The 18,325-nt window shown below is 35.7% G+C and overlaps 2 protein-coding genes across 5 annotated transcripts in view; one reads left to right on the plus strand and one right to left on the minus strand.

Annotated features, from left to right (window-relative positions):
- The window catches only part of ZBTB20 (zinc finger and BTB domain containing 20), an 806,470-nt gene that overhangs the window by 112,896 nt on the left and 675,249 nt on the right, over nucleotides 1–18,325 (plus strand). The gene's annotated exons all lie outside the window — the stretch shown is intronic.
- Nucleotides 13,816–14,590, minus strand: LOC116752754 (60S ribosomal protein L9-like). Its single transcript, XM_032629566.1, has 2 exons — nucleotides 14,526–14,590; nucleotides 13,816–14,436 (listed from the first exon to the last, which is right to left on the minus strand). The coding sequence occupies exons 1-2, from the start codon at nucleotides 14,569–14,571 to the stop codon at nucleotides 13,904–13,906; spliced, it is 579 nt and encodes a 192-aa protein (XP_032485457.1). The 5' UTR covers nucleotides 14,572–14,590; the 3' UTR covers nucleotides 13,816–13,903.

The following is an 18,325-nucleotide window of genomic DNA, read 5'->3' on the forward strand; positions in this document are numbered from 1 at the left end:
GGTCTTACAGTTAAGTCTATAATATATTTTGAATTTATTTTTATATATGGTCTGAGAAAGTAGTCCAGTTTGATTATTTTGCATGTAGCTCTCCAGTTTTCCCACCCCTTTTATTGAAGAGGCTGCCTTTCCCCCATTGTATATTCTTCTCTCCTTTGTCATAGATTAATTGACCATATAAGCCTGGGTGTATTTATGGGCTCTCTGTTCTGTTCCATGATCTGTTTTTGTGCCAGTACCATACTCTTTTGATTACTTAGCTTTGTAGTAGACTTAAGTCAGGGAGTGTGATTCCTCCAGCTCTGTTCTTTCTCAAGATTATTTTGGCTTTTGGGGGTCTTTTGTATTTCCATACAAATTTTAAAGTTATTTGTTCTAGTTCCATGAAAAATATCATTGGTATTTTGATGGGGATTACATTGAATCTGTAGGTTGCCTTGCATTGTGTGTTCATGTTAACAATATTAATTCTTTCAATCCAAGAACGTGGTATATCTTTCCATCTGTTTGTGTTATCTTTAATTTCTTTCATCAGTGTCTTATAGTTTTCTGAGTACTGGTTTTTACCTCCTTAGGTAAGTTTATTCCTAGGTATTTTATTCTTTTGATGAGATGATAAATGGAATTGTGTCCTTAATTTCTCTTTCTGACAATTTGTTGTTATTATATATAAATGCAACAGATTTCTGTATACTAATTTTGTATTGTGCAAGTTTACTGAATTCATTGATGAGCTCTAGTAGTTTTCTGGTGACGTCCTTAGGATATTCTATGTATAATGTCATGTCATCTGCAAACAGTGACAGTTTTACCTCTTCCTTTCCAGTTTGGATTTCTATTTCTATTTCTTTTTCTTCTCTGATTTCTTCTCTTTTTCTTCTCTGATTGCCTAGGACTTCCAAAATTACTTTGAATAAAAGTAGTGAGAGTGAGCATCCAAACATTTAGAGAAGAGTTAACACGTATCCTTCTTAAAGTCTCCCAAAAAACTGCAGAGGAAGGAATGCTCCTGAACTCATTCTGTGAGGCCAGCATCACCCTGATACCAAAACAAGTCAAAGATATCACACACCAAAAAGCAAATTACAGGCCAATATCACTGATGAGCATAGATGTGAGAATCCTCAACAAAATATTCGCAAACCAAATCCAATTAAAAGGATACATTAAGTACATCAAAAGGATCATACACCATGAGCAAGTGGGATTTATCCCAGGGATGCAAGAATTTTTCAATATCTGCAAGTCAGTCAATATGATACACCACATTAAGAAATTGAAGAATAAAAACCATATGATTATCTTAATAGATGCAGAAAAAGCTTTTGACCAAATTCAACATTGATTTATGATGAAAACTCTCCAGAAAGTGGGCATAGAGGGAACATACCTCAACATAATAAAGGTCATATATGACAAACCCAGAGCTAACGTCATGCTCTGCGGTGAAAAGCTGTTCATCCATTCTTTCTCCTGAGTTCATGAACGTCTTTATGATCATTACCTTGAACTCTTTATCAGGTAGATTGCTTATATCTACTTCACTTAGTTCTTCTTCTGGAGTTTTGTTTTGTTCCTTCATTTGGAATATATTCCTCTGTCTCCTCATTTTTCCTAATGCTCTGTGTTTATTTCCTGGTATTCAGTAAGTTAGTTACATTTCCTGATGTTGTAAATATGGCCTTGTGTAGATGTCCTAGGGGACCCAGCAGCACACTCCTCTCTGGTCACCAGAGCTATGTGCTCTAGGGATGCTCCCTGTGTGGCTTTCATGGGCCTTTTTGTTGTGGTGGGGTCATCTACTGTGGAAGCGCTGGTAGGCAGTGTGGCACCCAACCTAGTTGGCTGCCAGGCCCTGCCACCTGCAGTGGCTGCCAGCTCAGTGTGGGTCAGGCTGGGTCCCAGTGTGCTGGCTGTGGGGTTTCACTGGGTCAGGGCTAATGCTGGTCTGCTAGTGGGCATGGCCAGGTCCCAGCACATCTGGCTCTGGGGCTGGTGCCAGCCTACTGGTGGGTGGTTCCAGGTCCCAGGCTGCTGGCTACAGAACCAGGGGGCCAAGGGTTGGTGGCAGCTTGCTGGTGGACAGGTAAGCCCCCAGAACTAACAAGCTAAAGGAAGGACTCCAGAATTATACTTGCCAGAACCAGTATCTTTATGGTAGAAAGGGCTAGGTCCCCATAGGGAGTCCCAATTGCCTCCTCCTCTCTGGGAGGCTCTCCAGTATCAGCAAGTTTTTCTGACCTAGGCTCCTTTCAAATTATTGCCTCTGTGCTGGAACTCATAGCATGTGACATTTTGTACACACCTTTTAAGAGCAGAGTCTTTGTTTCGTACAGCCCTCTTTCTCTCCTGTACTCAAGCTCTATGACAAAGTCAGGCATTCTGGGGCCTCAGTGCAAAACTCACAGACTGAGGAGGCCAATGTGGGTCTCAGACCCCTCACTTCTTGGGGAGAACCTCTGCAATTGTGATTATCCTCCCATTTGTGGGGCTCCTACTCAGGGATGTGGATCTTGACTATACCTCCTCTCTGCCTATCCTACTAATCTTGTTGTGGTTCCTTCTTTATATCTTCTGTTATGGAAAATCTTTTTTTTGCCCCTCTCCAGGTTGTTCGTTTAGATGGTTGCTCTTTTAGTAGTTGTAATTTTGATGTGCCTGTGTGAAGAGGTAAGCTTAGGGCCTTTCTACTGTGTCATCTTAGCCACACCAGCATTGGTATGTTTTAAAAAGTTTAAAGTGATTCTTATGGATAGCCATGATTGGGTATTACTGACATAGATAATGGCCAAAGTAATTTCATTTTTTTGCAGAATTTTAATAGCCATTAAAGTCCACAAACTACTATTATTTGATTTAGCTGTCTGTTTTTAAAAATTATTTTTAAAAATTTTAGTGTTTATTTCACCTTCAGGTTACCCAGGTAACAGGACTGAGCCACATTAGGCTTTAACTTCACATTTAAGGTCTGAAGCTTGGAGAAAAGTATGTGTGACACCTAGAAACAAAATGATTTACTGCTTACCTCTGTAAATCAAAATCAGTGCTGTGGATTAAGTGATTTGTTTTTCTCACTCGGAAATAAAAGAGGGTAGAAGTAGGCTCACTGGCAGCAACATGCCAATGTTTAGTCTTATATGATTTGAAACCTCTTGGAGAGTAAATCCTGAAAATAGGACTTATAAATTCAAGGAAGTAGAAATAATAGAGGATGAAGAAAGAGACACAGAAAATGTAAAGTAAAACTATACCTCAAAACTGCTCTTATGTAGTTGATGAACTTTTTCTTGGCTCCAGCTACCTTTTTATAATTCATTTATGGAAGTTATAAACTCTTTCAGAGAATATATTTTCAGGGTTAAACTATGTTTTTAAGTTATCACATATGAAATTTGCTGACTCATTCTGGTATCATATAAATTATAAGTCAAGATTTGAAATATTGTCAACATGAGACTTTATGAGTAAAAACAATATCTCCAGGGTAAAGCAAGGAAATGGATGTATATTTCTAGAAAGATGTAGCGAAAATCTGGAAAAATCAGAATTTCTAGAGATAGAAGTTACTGAAAAATTTTCAAATGACATATCTTTAGGTAATTATTTTCTCCCTTTGTGTTAAATCAAAAAGTTAGATCTGGGGCTTCCCCAGTGGCGCAGTGGCTGAGAGTCCGCCTGCCAATGCAGGGGACACGGGTTCGTGACCCGGTCCGGGAAGATCCCGCATGCCGTGGAGCGGCTGGGCCCGTGAGCCATGGCCGCTGAGCCTGCGCGTCCGGAGCCTGTGCTCCGTGATGGGAGAGGCCACAACAGTGAGAGGCCCACGTACCGCAAAAAAAAAAAAAAAAGTTAGATCTAACTTTGGATTACAACACTTATGATCAAAGGTATTAGTCCCTATTGTTTGCATAACTTTCTTTTTAGTTTGGTTGCAGAAATGTAGTATGATGATAAAGTATGAGAAATATGTAGCTTCTTGATGTAGATCTCATGAACATTTTTCAAATTTGCAAAAAAAGTTACCTCTCACTTGTAGAATAAACTCTCTGAGAAAAGAAAAACTTTTTATTGTCATAATCTAGGATGAGTTATTATAGATAGTCCCTTAGAAAATAGAGGAAGCCCTTCTGTACTACTAAATATACGATTTCACTATTAAGTATTCAAATTTTTGTGCCTATTTTTAAAGGTATGTTGATGTAGGGCAGGCAGAACTGATTTCTCCATAAGGAGTATATAGCCACTTGAAATTTTTTAGGACCTAAGTTACAAATCATTTCTGTGTGACTTGTCAATCATGTCATCAATAAATTATCAACTCCAACCAAAAAAAATGTAAAGAATTTCTTCAATGTAAATTTCCTGGTGGACTTAAATATTGGTCATCATTTTCTTTGGCATGAAAATTCTTCCAAAATAATTCTCAGAAAAGGGTGCAATCCAATGTATACTATTTGCATTCTCTTTTTCTCTGTTTTCCATAGAATTGCGTAGAGTCATTTGGTTCTGTCATCTCCTTATCTTAACTTTGTCCTAGTTCTGCAACTGTTTTCAGTTGTGAAACATGACAAAGTGAACCAAGGACTGGACTTATAATCAGAAACTAGAGGTTTGGCTTTGACACTATCATTTATTAACTGTAACATAAACTGAGCATGTAATCTAATTTATATGAGCCTGTTTCATTCCTGCTAAAATGAGAATAGTAATGTTTGTTGGTATAGTCATGATGGGTAACAAGAGAGAGAGGAGACATGATGAATACAAAATGGTTTACAAATTTTAGGGGGTGTACACATGTATTTATTATTATTTCAAAATAAATGACAACTTCTGCAAGAGAAATTTAAAAGCCCAATGAACTCAAGGTTGTACTTTTAATTTGATCTAGATATCTTTATCCTCCTTGAGTTAAATGCCTTTTCCCCTTTATGTGTCAGCATGGGCTTTAACTCTTTAAAAGTGCTTATTCCCTTTACAGTAATATACTTCATACCAGTCAGTCCAAATAAGATTCATTCTTTTTTTTTTTTTTTTTTTTTTTGTGCGGTACGCGGGCCTCTCACCGCTGTGGCCTCTCCGGTTGCGGAGCACAGGCTTCAGACGCGCAGGCTCAGCGGCCATGGCTCACGGGCCCAGCCGCTCCGCGGCATGTGGGATCTTCCCGGACCAGGGCAAGAACCCGTGTCCCCTGCATCGGCAGGCGGGCTCTCAACCACTGTGCCACCAGGGAAGCCCAAGATTCATTCTTTTAATGGAACTTTTGACTAAGGAATTATTTAAGTCAAAAATAGAGGCTCAGAAATAATAACTGATATTATAAATAATTGGGCACTCGATTCTGCCATCTGGTGCCTATTAACTTACCCTTGCTAATGCCAGTATTTGGAGAATTCAACTCCCCCTGAAATATGTTTCAAAGAAAAAAATATATATGAAAGAAACGAATTTCTTACACTGTCACTCAAATTTTTTTAAATGCAAATCTGATCATGACACCCTTCTACCTGGAAGCATCTTCTTTTTGTGCTCAAGGTAAACACAAATCCTTATATTGTCCTCAGGTATTTAACCACAAACTACTTCATCAATCTTATTTTCATTATCTCCTCACTACATGTCTTACACTTAGCTTTACCAAATTTTTTGCCATTTCTCCTAAACACATCATGTACTTCCATTCCTCAGAGAACATGATGCTTCCTCTGCCTAAAATGTCATTCTATTCTCTTATTACCTAGTGAAATTCTAGTAATTTTTAAAAAGTCCAGCTCAAATATCAATTCCTCTGTGAAGTCTTGCCTGATTCTCCAGGAAGGTCAGAGCACATGCTTCTAGAATAAGACCCACTACTCTATAAAATGACAATTTGTGTGTGTGTCTACTTATTCCATCAGATTGTAAGCAGAGGCTCTATCTTGTTCTCTCTTTTTGTCTGCCACCTTGCAGTCTCTGGCACATATCAGGCTCTGAATAAATAGTTGCTGAATGAATGATTCAGTCAGGGAGTCATTTCGCACCTTGTCAGGCCACACTACTTGAAGTAAAAAATCATCGAAGACGTGGATGGACCTAGAGACTGTCATACAGAGTGAAGTAAGTCAGAAAGAGAAAAACAAATATTGTATGTTAACGCATATATGTGGAATCTGAAAAAAATTGGTATAGATGATCTTATTTACAAAACAGAAATAGAGACGCAGATGTAGAGAACCAACGTATGGATACCAAGGGAGAAAGAGGGAGAGGTGGGATAAATTGGGAGATTGGGATTGACATATATACACTATTGATACTATGTATAAAATAGATAACTAATGAAAACCTACTGTATAGCACAGGGAACTCTACTCAGTTCTCTGTGGTGACCTAAATGAGAAGGAAATCCAAAAAAGTGGGAATATTTGTATACATATGGCTGATTCACTTTGCTGTACAGTAGAAACTAACACAACATTGTAAAGCAACTATACTCCTATAAAAAAATGTTTAGAAATAAAAAAATCAACAACAGCTTTTGAAAAGCAATCACCATTGCACAGACTACTTATTAAATGGGAAAAGAACAACTTTTTAATATTTTGCTAATAAAAATCAGACAATAGTAAATTGATAGCTGCAGATTTCAGGCACCATGAGAAAAACATCCATGGCTCAGCAAGATTAAATATTTCAGTTCTTTGCTTTGAGAAGAATCATAGAATCATATGGTAAAATTGCTGTTAAGGGTAATCTAGTCCAACTCCCCACATTGTGAACAGACACCTCCAGTTTCCATATTCTCATTAATATCTCAGGTGAGATATCATATTGTGTGTGAGCAATTCTTATGTTAAGAAGTTCTTATTTACTTTGAGTTGAAATCTATATCTAGTATTCTCAACCCATTATTTTAGTATATCCCTTGAGGCCATGCAGAGTAAATCTAATATGAAGTTTTCAAATATTTGAAACCTTTCTTATTCTAGTTATTTCCCCAATCCCATAAGTAGTAACATGCAATTCCCTTGATTCTTTCAACTATCTCTTGTCTGTTAGGATTCTAGTCTTGCACCATTTTTGTCCCCTTTCTTTGAATATTATAGTAGTTCTGGGTCACTCTGTATCACAACATTGATCATGTCATCTGATCATTGTTGACGAGAGTGGGAATGTTATCGCTCTCATTCTAGATACTGTTATTCCGTTAGCACTGTTTAAGATTTAATCTGATTTTTTAAAAATGTTCGTGTCACAAAGTTGACTCATTGACCTTACTGGAGATACTATCTCTTTCTATCTAAGGATACAGTAACAGTTCACTGAGATATTATCTAATAATAATGTTAGAGAAGGAGCCAAGTAATCATCAGTAAAGAAGGAGAAAAAATTAAACAAAAGGGCAAAAATTGTGTGAATTAAATATAGACACCATGCACTGGCTAAAAACTATTGAAAATATTATGCTAAAATGCTAAATTTTTAGATTTTGCCACTTTCATATTGCAGACATATTAAGCAAAGTATTTAGTAGTTTTTAGAACTACAGTATAATTTAAATTTCAGTGTTTTTAGCATTTCCATTGAATATAGCACAACAATGTTAATTTATAAAAGCATATATTTTTTATGGAATTTGTGACTTCTCTAAGTTTGGATACATTCTTTATATTTAGAGATAAACTTGTTTCAGGAAAATATACCTTTAATTTTATAATAAAAATTCAAGGAAAAATATGATTGATATAGCAAAAAATATCTTAAGAAAACTTCCCTGGCATGAGTTTAGTCCAGTAAACAAGTAATGCATGTTATTTTCACTTCTTACTTTCTTGAATACTTAGGAATTTACTAAGTATGTGCAGTATATTTACTGATGTGACTGGTTGTGTTTCATCTATCTGTTTGTAATTTTTAACTTTCTGTCTAGATTTTAAACCCTATAAGGCCAAGTCAGTGTTCTTCTTGTGTTGTAGTTCTTCTTGTGCTCTTTTAGTGTTTTATGGTGTTATTACGTACTCAAGGAACAAGCTTTGTCATTGAAGATTGGTTTGTGAGTGCTTGCTTTCCTCTCTTCACAAATGCATTTTGGATTAATGTGTATTGGTTAACCTCCCTTCAAACTTATATAGATTTTCCTTGTAGGTCTTTGAAACTGTGACATTTATCATCATATGTAGGCTTTAGATTGGAAGTTTAATCCTGAAAAGCTGCTTATTTCTTTTTTATACATTTGACTATAGCTTAGTCATGTGTGACTACGTAGATGGTAGTGTCACCTGTGTGAAACTTCACTGTTAGAATATGGCTAAATTTTCTATGGTTAGGATAACTGAGTTAATTATTTAATCAAAATTTTCAACTCATTTGCACTGTTTAGAAATTAAAATGAAATTCTGTACATTAAAATAATAAAGAATAAATGTTTCTAGTGGTTATTTTTATTTAAAAAATAGCACTCAAAGCAAAATTTAAAGGAATAGCCATATCTAGGTTCAGTTATGTGTTTTTTATACTAATCTCCTGTCAATCACTGCTTAAAACCCCTTCCCACCGCAGATTAAGTCATCCAGTATATTCATACTTCTACTCAAAGCCTGCTAGCTCTTATGTGTCTCAGCTCCAATTGTTTTTTAGAATAGTTTAGATTCAGGTATTTTGTAAGAGGATTTTTGTTTTAAACTACCAACTATATCTAAGTTTTGAAAGTCCTACTTACTTAGTTAAAATTCATGACTTTGGATAGATGTAGGTTTAACAACTACACTACTCTGTGTTTGTGACTGGTCAGTTTTCTTAATCTCATGGTCTTTGTTTCTAAACTAGGTGGATCTCATCAGATTGTTAAGGAAAGAATTGTGATATTTTATGAAGAATGCTGAATATTGTGCTTGTCATTAGTAAGAGCTCAGTAAATAATAATTATCATAACTTATTATCATTATCCTATCAGTTTTCTCCGTATCACCCATTTGAATTAGTAACTTCCCTCTCTCTGAAAGGTGGTCCTGAATGTAGCTCTTGCTTCATTGTAAAACTAATTTCATTCCTTCAGGGATGAAACTGAGTTTTATTTTGGATTGCTTCCTGCTAATCTTAGGGAATGTTCTTGGTTTACTTTTTGTACCTTCATGGTAAGTTCTTTGAGGGATTAGAGTTCTTTCAAAGGATTATTTTTTCATTCTCTTGGCCAAAGTAGAAAAAGAAAGTCATACTATTTCTTCAGCCCAATGCCTAGCAGGGTGATTTCCTCATTAATTTTTTGTTTGTTCTTTTTTGGAGGGTCAAGGGCAAGTAAAAAGTTACAAAGCTCTCCCACCACTTTTATTTTTATTGTGGTAAAATAAACATAATATAATATTTACCATCTACAACCATTTTTAACTGGGACTTATATTGCTGTGCAACCGTCACCACCACTCATCTCAAGAACTTTTTTGATTTTGAAAAATTGAAACTATACACATTAAATAAAAACTCCGTATTCTCCTGTCTCCCCCCATCCCCTGGAAACCATCATTCTACTTTCTGACTCTGATTTTGACTTCTCTAAGCACCTCAAATAAGTGGAATCATTTGTATGTGTCTTTTTTTGCTTGGCTTATTTCACCTAGCATAATATCCTCAAGGTTCACCCATGTTGTAGCATATGTGAGAATTTCCCTCCTTTTTAAGGCTAATATTGCACTGTATGTGTATATAACATTTTTTTTTTTTTTTTTTTTTTTTTGCGGTACGCGGGCCTCTCACTGTTGTGGCCTCTCCCATTGTGGAGCACAGGCTCCGGACGCGCAGGCTTAGCGGCCATGGCTCACGGGCCCAGCCGCTCTGCGGCATGTGGGATCTTCCCGGACAGGGGCACGAACCCGTGTCTCCTGCATCGGCAGGCGGACTCTCAACCACTGCACCACCAGGGAAGCCCCGTGTATATTACATTTTGCTTATTCATTCATCCATCCATGGACACTTGGGTTTCGCCTATGTTTTAGCTATTGTGAATAATGCTATTATGAACATGGGTGTACAAATACCTCTTTGAGACCTGGCTTTCAGTTGTTTTTAGTATGTACCCAGAAATGGAATTGCTGGATCATATGGTAATTCTGTTTTTAACTTTTGGAGGAACTGCCATGTGGTTTTCCACAGTGGCTGTAACATTTTACATTCCCACCAATTGTGTACAAGTGTTCTACATTCTCCACATCCTGTCAACACTTGTTATTTTCTGGAGGGTTTTGTTTTGTTTTGTTTGTTTTGATAGTAGTCATCCTAATGAGTACCGGGTAGTATCTCATAGTAGTTTTGATTTGTATTTCCCTAATAATTAGTGATGTTGAGCATCTTTTCATAGGTTAATTGGCTATTTGTATATCTTCTTTTGAGAAATGTCTATTCAAGTGTTTTGCCTATTTTTGAATCAGGGTGTTTGTTTATTTGTTGTTGTTGCGTTTTAGATGTACTTTGTGTATTCTTGATATCAATCACTTATCAGATATATGATTTGCAAATGTTTACTCCTATATGTTCCTTTTTTACACTGTTGATAGTGTCTTTTGATGCACAGATTTAAAAAAAATTATTAAGTCCAATTTGTCTACTTTTTCTTTTGTTGCCTGTGCCTTTGGTGTCATATCCAAGAAACCATTGCTAAATTCAGTGTTGTCAAGCTTTTACGCTATGTTTTCTTCTAATGTTTTATAGTTTTAGGTCTTGCATTTAGGTCATGGATCCATTTTGAGTAATTTTTGTATATGGTGTTAGGTAAGGGTCCAATTTCATTCTTTTGTATAGGGATATCCAGTTTTCCTAGCACCATTTGTTGAAGACTGTCTTTCCTATTGAATGGTCTTGGCACTCTTAATGAAAATCATGTGACCATAATATGTGAGGATTTATTTCTGGACTCTAGTCTATTTTATGGTTCTATATGTCTTTCTTTATGTTCTACCACACTGTTTTGAATACTATAACTTTTTAGTAAGTTTTGAAATCAGGAGATATGAGTCCTCCAGCTTCATTCTTCTTTTTCAGGATTGTTTTGGCTATTCAGGAATATTGTGTATTTGTCTTTTACCCCATAATTGTTTTTGTATGATGAATAACATGTGATTTTTACACATCAAACATCTGCACTTCTATCCCCAGCAAATATTCTAAAATATTTATGCAACTTGTTCTTTTTTGTTTTGTTTTGTTTTTGCGGTACGTGGGCCTCTCACTGTCGTGGCGTCTCCCATTGTGGAGCACAGGCTTCGGACGCGCAGGCTCAGGGGCCATCACGGGCCCAGCCGCTCCGCGGCATGTGGGATCTTCCCAGACCGGGGCACGAACCCGTGTCCCCTGCATCAGCAGGCAGACTCTTAACTACTGCGCCACCAGGGAAGCCCAGCAACTTGTTCTTTTTTGTAGCTACTATATAACTTATCTCTCCTGTCTCTTCCCCCCTCCCCATATCTCCTGCATCTACATACTTTCCTTTCCCCATTACTCAGGTTTAAAAAAATCACAGGTTTCTTTAAAGACCTATAAAGTGATTTCTTCATAATATCCAATCATATCACTCATTCAACCAATAATTTATTGTGTGCTTACTGTCAAAGCAGTTTTATAGAAAGAACTCAATCTGGACCTTATTACATAAAACATGCTATTATTTTGCCTTTTATTTCACATGAAAAATTCTATAAAATATATATTTAAAAGGATTAGGACCACCAAATAGGCCCAAAAGTCATAATTCTTACCACTAGTTAATTTAACTCATTTAAAACAATTGAATTTTCCCACTTCTCTTGAAAGCTCAAAGGGAGACAATTTTGTCTTGATAGTATGACACTAACTTATCTTTTGATAAATATGTTAAAAGCAACCAGTCTGATGTATTCAGGGTTGGATACTATGCCCTAATTTTTGTTGACTAGTGACCTCTAAAACTTATTACATTTGAGCCCACTTAATATCAAATCACCTAATGGAAGCACATTTCTTTCTACCAAATCATTTTGTACTAATTCAGTACAATTTTGCCCATTTAATATCAATTGACACTAAACGATTTCCTGTGCAATGTCAATTGAAAATCACTGATTTCCTGCTAATACAGCACTTAGTGTCAATTTCTGTGTGCAGCAAAAGCATTTTTTCAATTAACTACACCATATAATTTTTTGTTTTTAGTTGTTTTCATGTCCCGTAAGACAATAGTTTTGTAAAACAAAGACATAAGAAGGAGAAAAAGATTACTTTCTTCCTTGGCATTTAATAATTTAAATATAATGATTTTATTTCTAACCTATAGGAAGTCAATAGCTTATTGGAAAACTTTAGAATATATCAAGCAATGTTGCAGTAAATTTGCATTAGCAGTAAATAGTACTGTATGTTTTGGGACATTGCGTATACTAGGCTATATGTAGAAAAATGTTTTGACTAACAAAAAAATTCTTACTAGTACCTCCTCTCGTGATTTAGCTCAAGAAGACCTATTATTGAATAGAGATGAGGTCATTTAAATATCCTCTTATTAGAAAAATGAGGCAATATTACCTTCACTAATTCATGAAAATTTAGAAAGATTCATGGCCTAGCGCAGCTAGGTTAACACAGATGAAGCTGTTCTTCTGATGAGATAATAGCAGTTTTACTCAGCAAGTGCGAGTATTTCTGTGTTACTCAGTATATATCTCCCATTTTGGATGGTGATGGGGAAGGAAGGAAATTGGAGTTGACTTGCCCTGTCCTAGAGAATAAGGAAGAGATGTATATAAAAACATAGAAAATTATTCAAAGCTATAAATAAAATAAGTATATATTGAAAGTTTATTCAAATACTAAGCTATTTAGCCAAATACATAATAAGATACCTAATTAGAATAGGGCATGGTCTCTTCCTGTAATAGAGGTCAACATCTGATGAGAGAGAAAGTATTCACAAATGAGAAATAATTAAATAACAATAAACTTTAAGTGATAAATTGTGGGACACAGTCTGTAAGTGGTGTATGTCTTTAGACTTTTTAAAAGATCAATATGTACTGAAGGTGCTCTAGGGTGAATCACTGAGTTCTATACTGAAGGAAGCTTCTGGTCTGTCTTGGCAAGAAGGACAGAATAAACTCTCATTAAGTAGATAAGTTTTTTTTTTTTTTCTTTCAGCCTTTTTATACTGTTTGATCCTTCTTACACTGTTTGACTCCCAATTGACATTAGCTCTATTTTTGAATAATCCTGATTAAAAGAGATTTCAGCAATATTTCAAAATCATGTTTTTCGAATGTGTGGTACATGTTAGTTATAGTGATAGACACTGGGAATAAGAGAGAAGTAAATATAGTCCTTTCTCTTGAGGAACTTCACTCATAGGAGTGGAATGATATATGCACACACAGATATTAATATTATGTAATAATAACTTGATGGTATGCAACAGTATGCTACTGGTAAACAAAGGAAGGCACCTATTGCAGCCTGGAAATTCAGGGAAAACTTCTTGGTGTCTGTAGAGATATAGGAAATGATCCTTGAAAAATGAATAGGAGATGACTAGATGAGGGAGGGAATATCTCTTGGGTCAGAGGGAACTGCGTGAGTAAAAGCATGGAGATTATAAACATGGTGTGTGTGGGAAGCCATTATACCCAAACAAACATATATGTTACAAAGTTGGGATCATAACATATATACTGTTTTGTAACATTTTCTTCATTTAATAGCATACACTGATCATTTTTTCCAAGATTTTAAATTATTTTCACAGGACTTTAAAAATATTGCTACATGGTATTCTGTCACATGTTGCAAATAGTTTTTTCTGAATTTATTATTTGACTTTTTTTTTTCCAAGTCAAAAGAGCTTTTATTCATTTTTAAAATATCACATATGAGCCTGGCCTCTTGCGGTTTCTGTAACTGGATCACTCAGATCTTATTCATCAGCCTGCTGAACTGTTCCTTTTTCAGAAACATAGATACCATCCAAAAATTTTCTGATATCCTTGTATTTTACTGTTGTGGCTTGCTGAATCAAAGCAGCTGAATTTGACACAAGTTCAATGTCATTTCCTTCAAGAATCAACTCATCTTTCTGGGCTTGAGATATTGAACAAGCAACACCTGGCCTCATCCGAACCCTGCGGATGTATTTTTCACCCAAAAAATTTCGGATTTCAACAAGAGAACCATTCTCCTGAATAACAACGTTGATGGGGAAGTGAGCATACACAGACCTCATCTTGTAACGGAAGCCCAGTGTAACACCCTTGATCATGTTCTGTACATGACTACAGATAGTGCTAACAGTGGCCAGTTCCTTCCTATTCCCCCACCATTTGTCAACCCGGAGCCTCTTCTTTTTCTTCCCAAGGAGACTGAGTTCTACATTTATGTGATTAAAGCCCCTCCGCAGGGTGCCTCTGGGGCCCTTCACAATAACTGTGCGTCCCTTCAGAGTAATGTCGACTAGGAGAGAACGTATTCGTGAGGTCTCGGAACAAGGTATAGAGCGTGTAGTAAAGATGTAAGAAAAATGCAAGCACAAAGTCTCGTACCATTTTCTGGAACGTCGACAGTCTGATTGCTGAGAATGGTCTTCATTCTCGCAGTAGATGCGGCAAAGAGCTATTATTTGACTTTTAATGTTGTTTGTTTTTGCTATATTGAACTTTTCATTTTTTATACGTTCAAATCTACTATTTTTTTAAAAACCTGCTATATTTTCCTAATGGCTTCTGCCTTCGCTCTTATGCTTAGAAAGACCTCTCCCACTTAGATTAAAAATCCTCGTATATTTGCTTCTAGTTCTTTTATGGTTTCATTGTTTACATATAACTCTTTAAACCATCTGGAATTTTATTTTGATATACAGTGTGAGATAGGCTCTAAATTTACTCCGTTCTAAATATTTAACCAGTTGTCCCAGCACCATCAATTGAAAAATCTATGTTTTCCCCGTTGATTTGAAATGCATTATTTATCATATGCTAAATACTTAATTTACAAATGGGTTTGTTTCATGCCTTTCTATTCCATTTCCAGCCTTTCTATTTTTTCTCTTCAGTTCTTTCAGTTTCTGTATTCTTTACTTGGACTATGCTATTTTAACAGTTGTGGCTTTTACAATTACAGTTTAAACCTGTTAATGAGAGTCCCCTTTTATTATTTTTTCATTTTATAAAATTATTGACTATTTTCATCCAGTAATTTCTTCCGTAAGAACTTTAGAATAACTTAATCATGGTCCCTGCCCCCCACCCCCCTACACCTCCTGCCCAACTTTCAATTTCATTGGACTTCTAATAGGGGTTGCACTACATTTATGAGCCTTTTGGGGAGAAATGACATATAGGTTTATTAGGTCGAAAAACTAGAATTGAAACTTTAGGTAAAGGGTCCATTTTAGTTATAGTGACTATACATTACACCTGTAAAGAAATGCCTGTGTTTGACAACAGGTGTTTTTTGTTGTTATTGTTTTGGTTTCGGGATTTTTTTTTTGCTCTTGTTATTTTTGCTTTTATTTTCTATATTTTTCTTTTTATAAACCCACATGTGTTTTTCACATTGAAAAATAAATTCTTTAAATTTTTTTGTTTACCTAATCAATGAACAGAAGTGAGAAAAGAAGGGAGAGATTTTGCTAGAGGGAGGCACAGGTCAAGGGGATTTGCATTAGGATGAAGGTGATTTACATGTTCTGAAAAATAAGGAGCCAGTAAAGAAGACACTGAAGATAAGGAGAGAGAAGTGATCATTGATAGAGCAAAGTCTCAGAGATTTTAGGAGGGTATAAAAATCAAGTATACAAGTGGAGGGATTGACCTCAAGTAGAAGGATAATGATAGTGGATTGGAAGATAAATAAATGAAAATACAACATGCATTGAGTCTATCTCATTATCACAATAACTCTATGATTAGGTATTATTGTTCTACGGATGAGGAAATTGAGTTCTAAAGATACTAGGTGAAAAACAATTAACTTTCAGAAAACTTTGGTGAGATGAGATCTGAGATTCGTACAATTGAAGTGAGACATTTATATATTAATGATGAAATGATTTCAGACTACCAGGAGTTATTTGGGATAGATTATCAGTAAGCATAGTACAGTGAACAGCAGAAAGTGGATGAGGGAGAATCGTCATAAATAGTCCTAGTGAGAATGGACCTTATTTAACTTACTTCAATTTTCTCCATTTTAAAATATCTTGCCTTGACCCCCAAACTAAACATTAGTTATTTCTTAAGCTTCCCATTGAAGCTTGAAATCTGTAAAAATACTCATTCCTGTGTCTTCCATGTCTCTCATTAAACGTCTCTAGATATTTAGATATATCCCTGACTTTGTAACATTCCTTTACATCAGTGTGTTTTTCTGTTTATACAATCTTCAATCTATCCACTTAAATTTATTATGCCAATTACTTTGGGTTAGGCATTGTTAACATTGGGGACACAAATATAGAAGAGGTTTCAACTATTAATGCAGACTCCTTCATTATGATATTGCAGAATCTATAAAATTTCATGTCATAGGAGAATCGGGAAATATTTATGCAAAATATTCACATAGGTATCAAGCCTGGGAGCAAACACAGAGCTTATTCTGATTTAAACCCTTCATTTTACAGGGGAGAAAACCTAAGTTCACAGATATTAAATTATTTTTTCCTATAAGAATTACATTAAATAATCTGTGTTTTCCTCAATAGGTACAATTTTGATTATGTGATTCAATGAATCATATTTCTTGATATATTTAAATATGTCTGATTTTATATTACTCCTATTATTGTGAGAATCATGCATTTCCAATTAAAAAACAGTCCTGTGATAAATTTTGTATCTGAAGTAAACCTTCATAATAACATCAAACAATAAGGCAAACTTCTATAATTTTAAATCAATATAGTCCCTATAGTAACAGTAGCTACGAACAGTAACTACTACTATTACTAGCAATAATAATTAGATATAATTGTATTTCCTAAGTGAATAAATATACAGCATGCTGTTTGTTTAAAAATAATAAAGTCAAGGCATATAAAGGCACGTTTTATGTGGAATTGTTAACCCCTTGCTGTTGTGATTGAAGTGTATGAGGAAATTCTTCTTAAAATTTCTTTCAAAACAGCTAACTATACAGTTAAAATTCCCGGCATTAGCAACCAGTTCCTTTCAAATAGAATGACTTATTAATACGCAAAAGAGATGTGATGTACATGGTTTACTCTTTTAATATCCAGTGTGACTTAATTTGTGAGACTGTTTTCCCAAGACACCTATCCAGGAGGTATGTCTTGAGGGGAAAGATGGGATTAACCAATAGGTAAGTTTTTTTTTTTTTTTTTTTAACATCTTTTTTGGAGTATAATTGCTTGACAATGGTGTGTTGATTTCTCCTTTATAGCAAAGTGAATCAGTATACATATACATATATCCCCATATCTCTTCCCTCTTGCATCCCCCTCCCTCCCACCCTCCCTATCCCACCCCTCTAGGTGGTCACAAAGCACAGAGCTGATCTCCCTGTGCTATGCACCTGCTTCCCACTAGCTATCTATTTTACGTTTGGTAGTGTATATATGTCCATGCCACTCTCTCACTTTGTCCCAGCTTACCTTTCCCCTCCCCATATCCTCAAGTCCATTCTCAAGTAGGTCTGCATCTTTGTTCCCGTCTTGCCCCTAGGTTCTTCATGACCATTTATTTTTCGATTCCATATATATGTGTTACCATATGGTATTTGTTTTTCTCTTTCTGACTTACTTCATTCTCTATGACAGACTGTAGGTCTATCCACCTCACTACAAATAACTCAATTTCGTTTTTTTGTATATATGTGCCACATCTTTTTTATCCATTCATCTGTCGATGGACACTTAGGTTGGTTCCATGTCCTGGCTATTGTAAATAGAGCTGCAATGAACATTGTGGTACATGACTCTTTTTGAATTATGGTATTTGCAGGGTATATGCCCAGTAGTGAGATTGCTGGGTCAAATGGTAGCTCTGTTTTTAGTTTTTTAAGGAAACTCCATACTGTTCTCCATACTGGCTGTAGCAATTTACATTCCCACCAACAGAGGGTTCCCTTTTCTCGACACCCTCTCCAGCATTTATTGTTTGCAGATTTTTTGATGATGGCCATTCTGACCAGTGTGAGATGATATCTCATTGTAGTTTTGATTTGCATTTCTCTAATGATTAATGATGTTGAGCATTCTTTCATGTGTTTGTTGGCCATCTGTATGTCTTCTTTGGAGAAATGTCTATTTAGGTCTTCTGCCCATTTTTGGATTGGATTGTTTGTTCTTTTGATATTGAGCAGCATGAGCTGCTTATAAATT

Source organism: Phocoena sinus, chromosome 4, assembly GCF_008692025.1.
Source record: "Phocoena sinus isolate mPhoSin1 chromosome 4, mPhoSin1.pri, whole genome shotgun sequence".
Lineage (NCBI taxonomy): Eukaryota > Metazoa > Chordata > Mammalia > Artiodactyla > Phocoenidae > Phocoena > Phocoena sinus.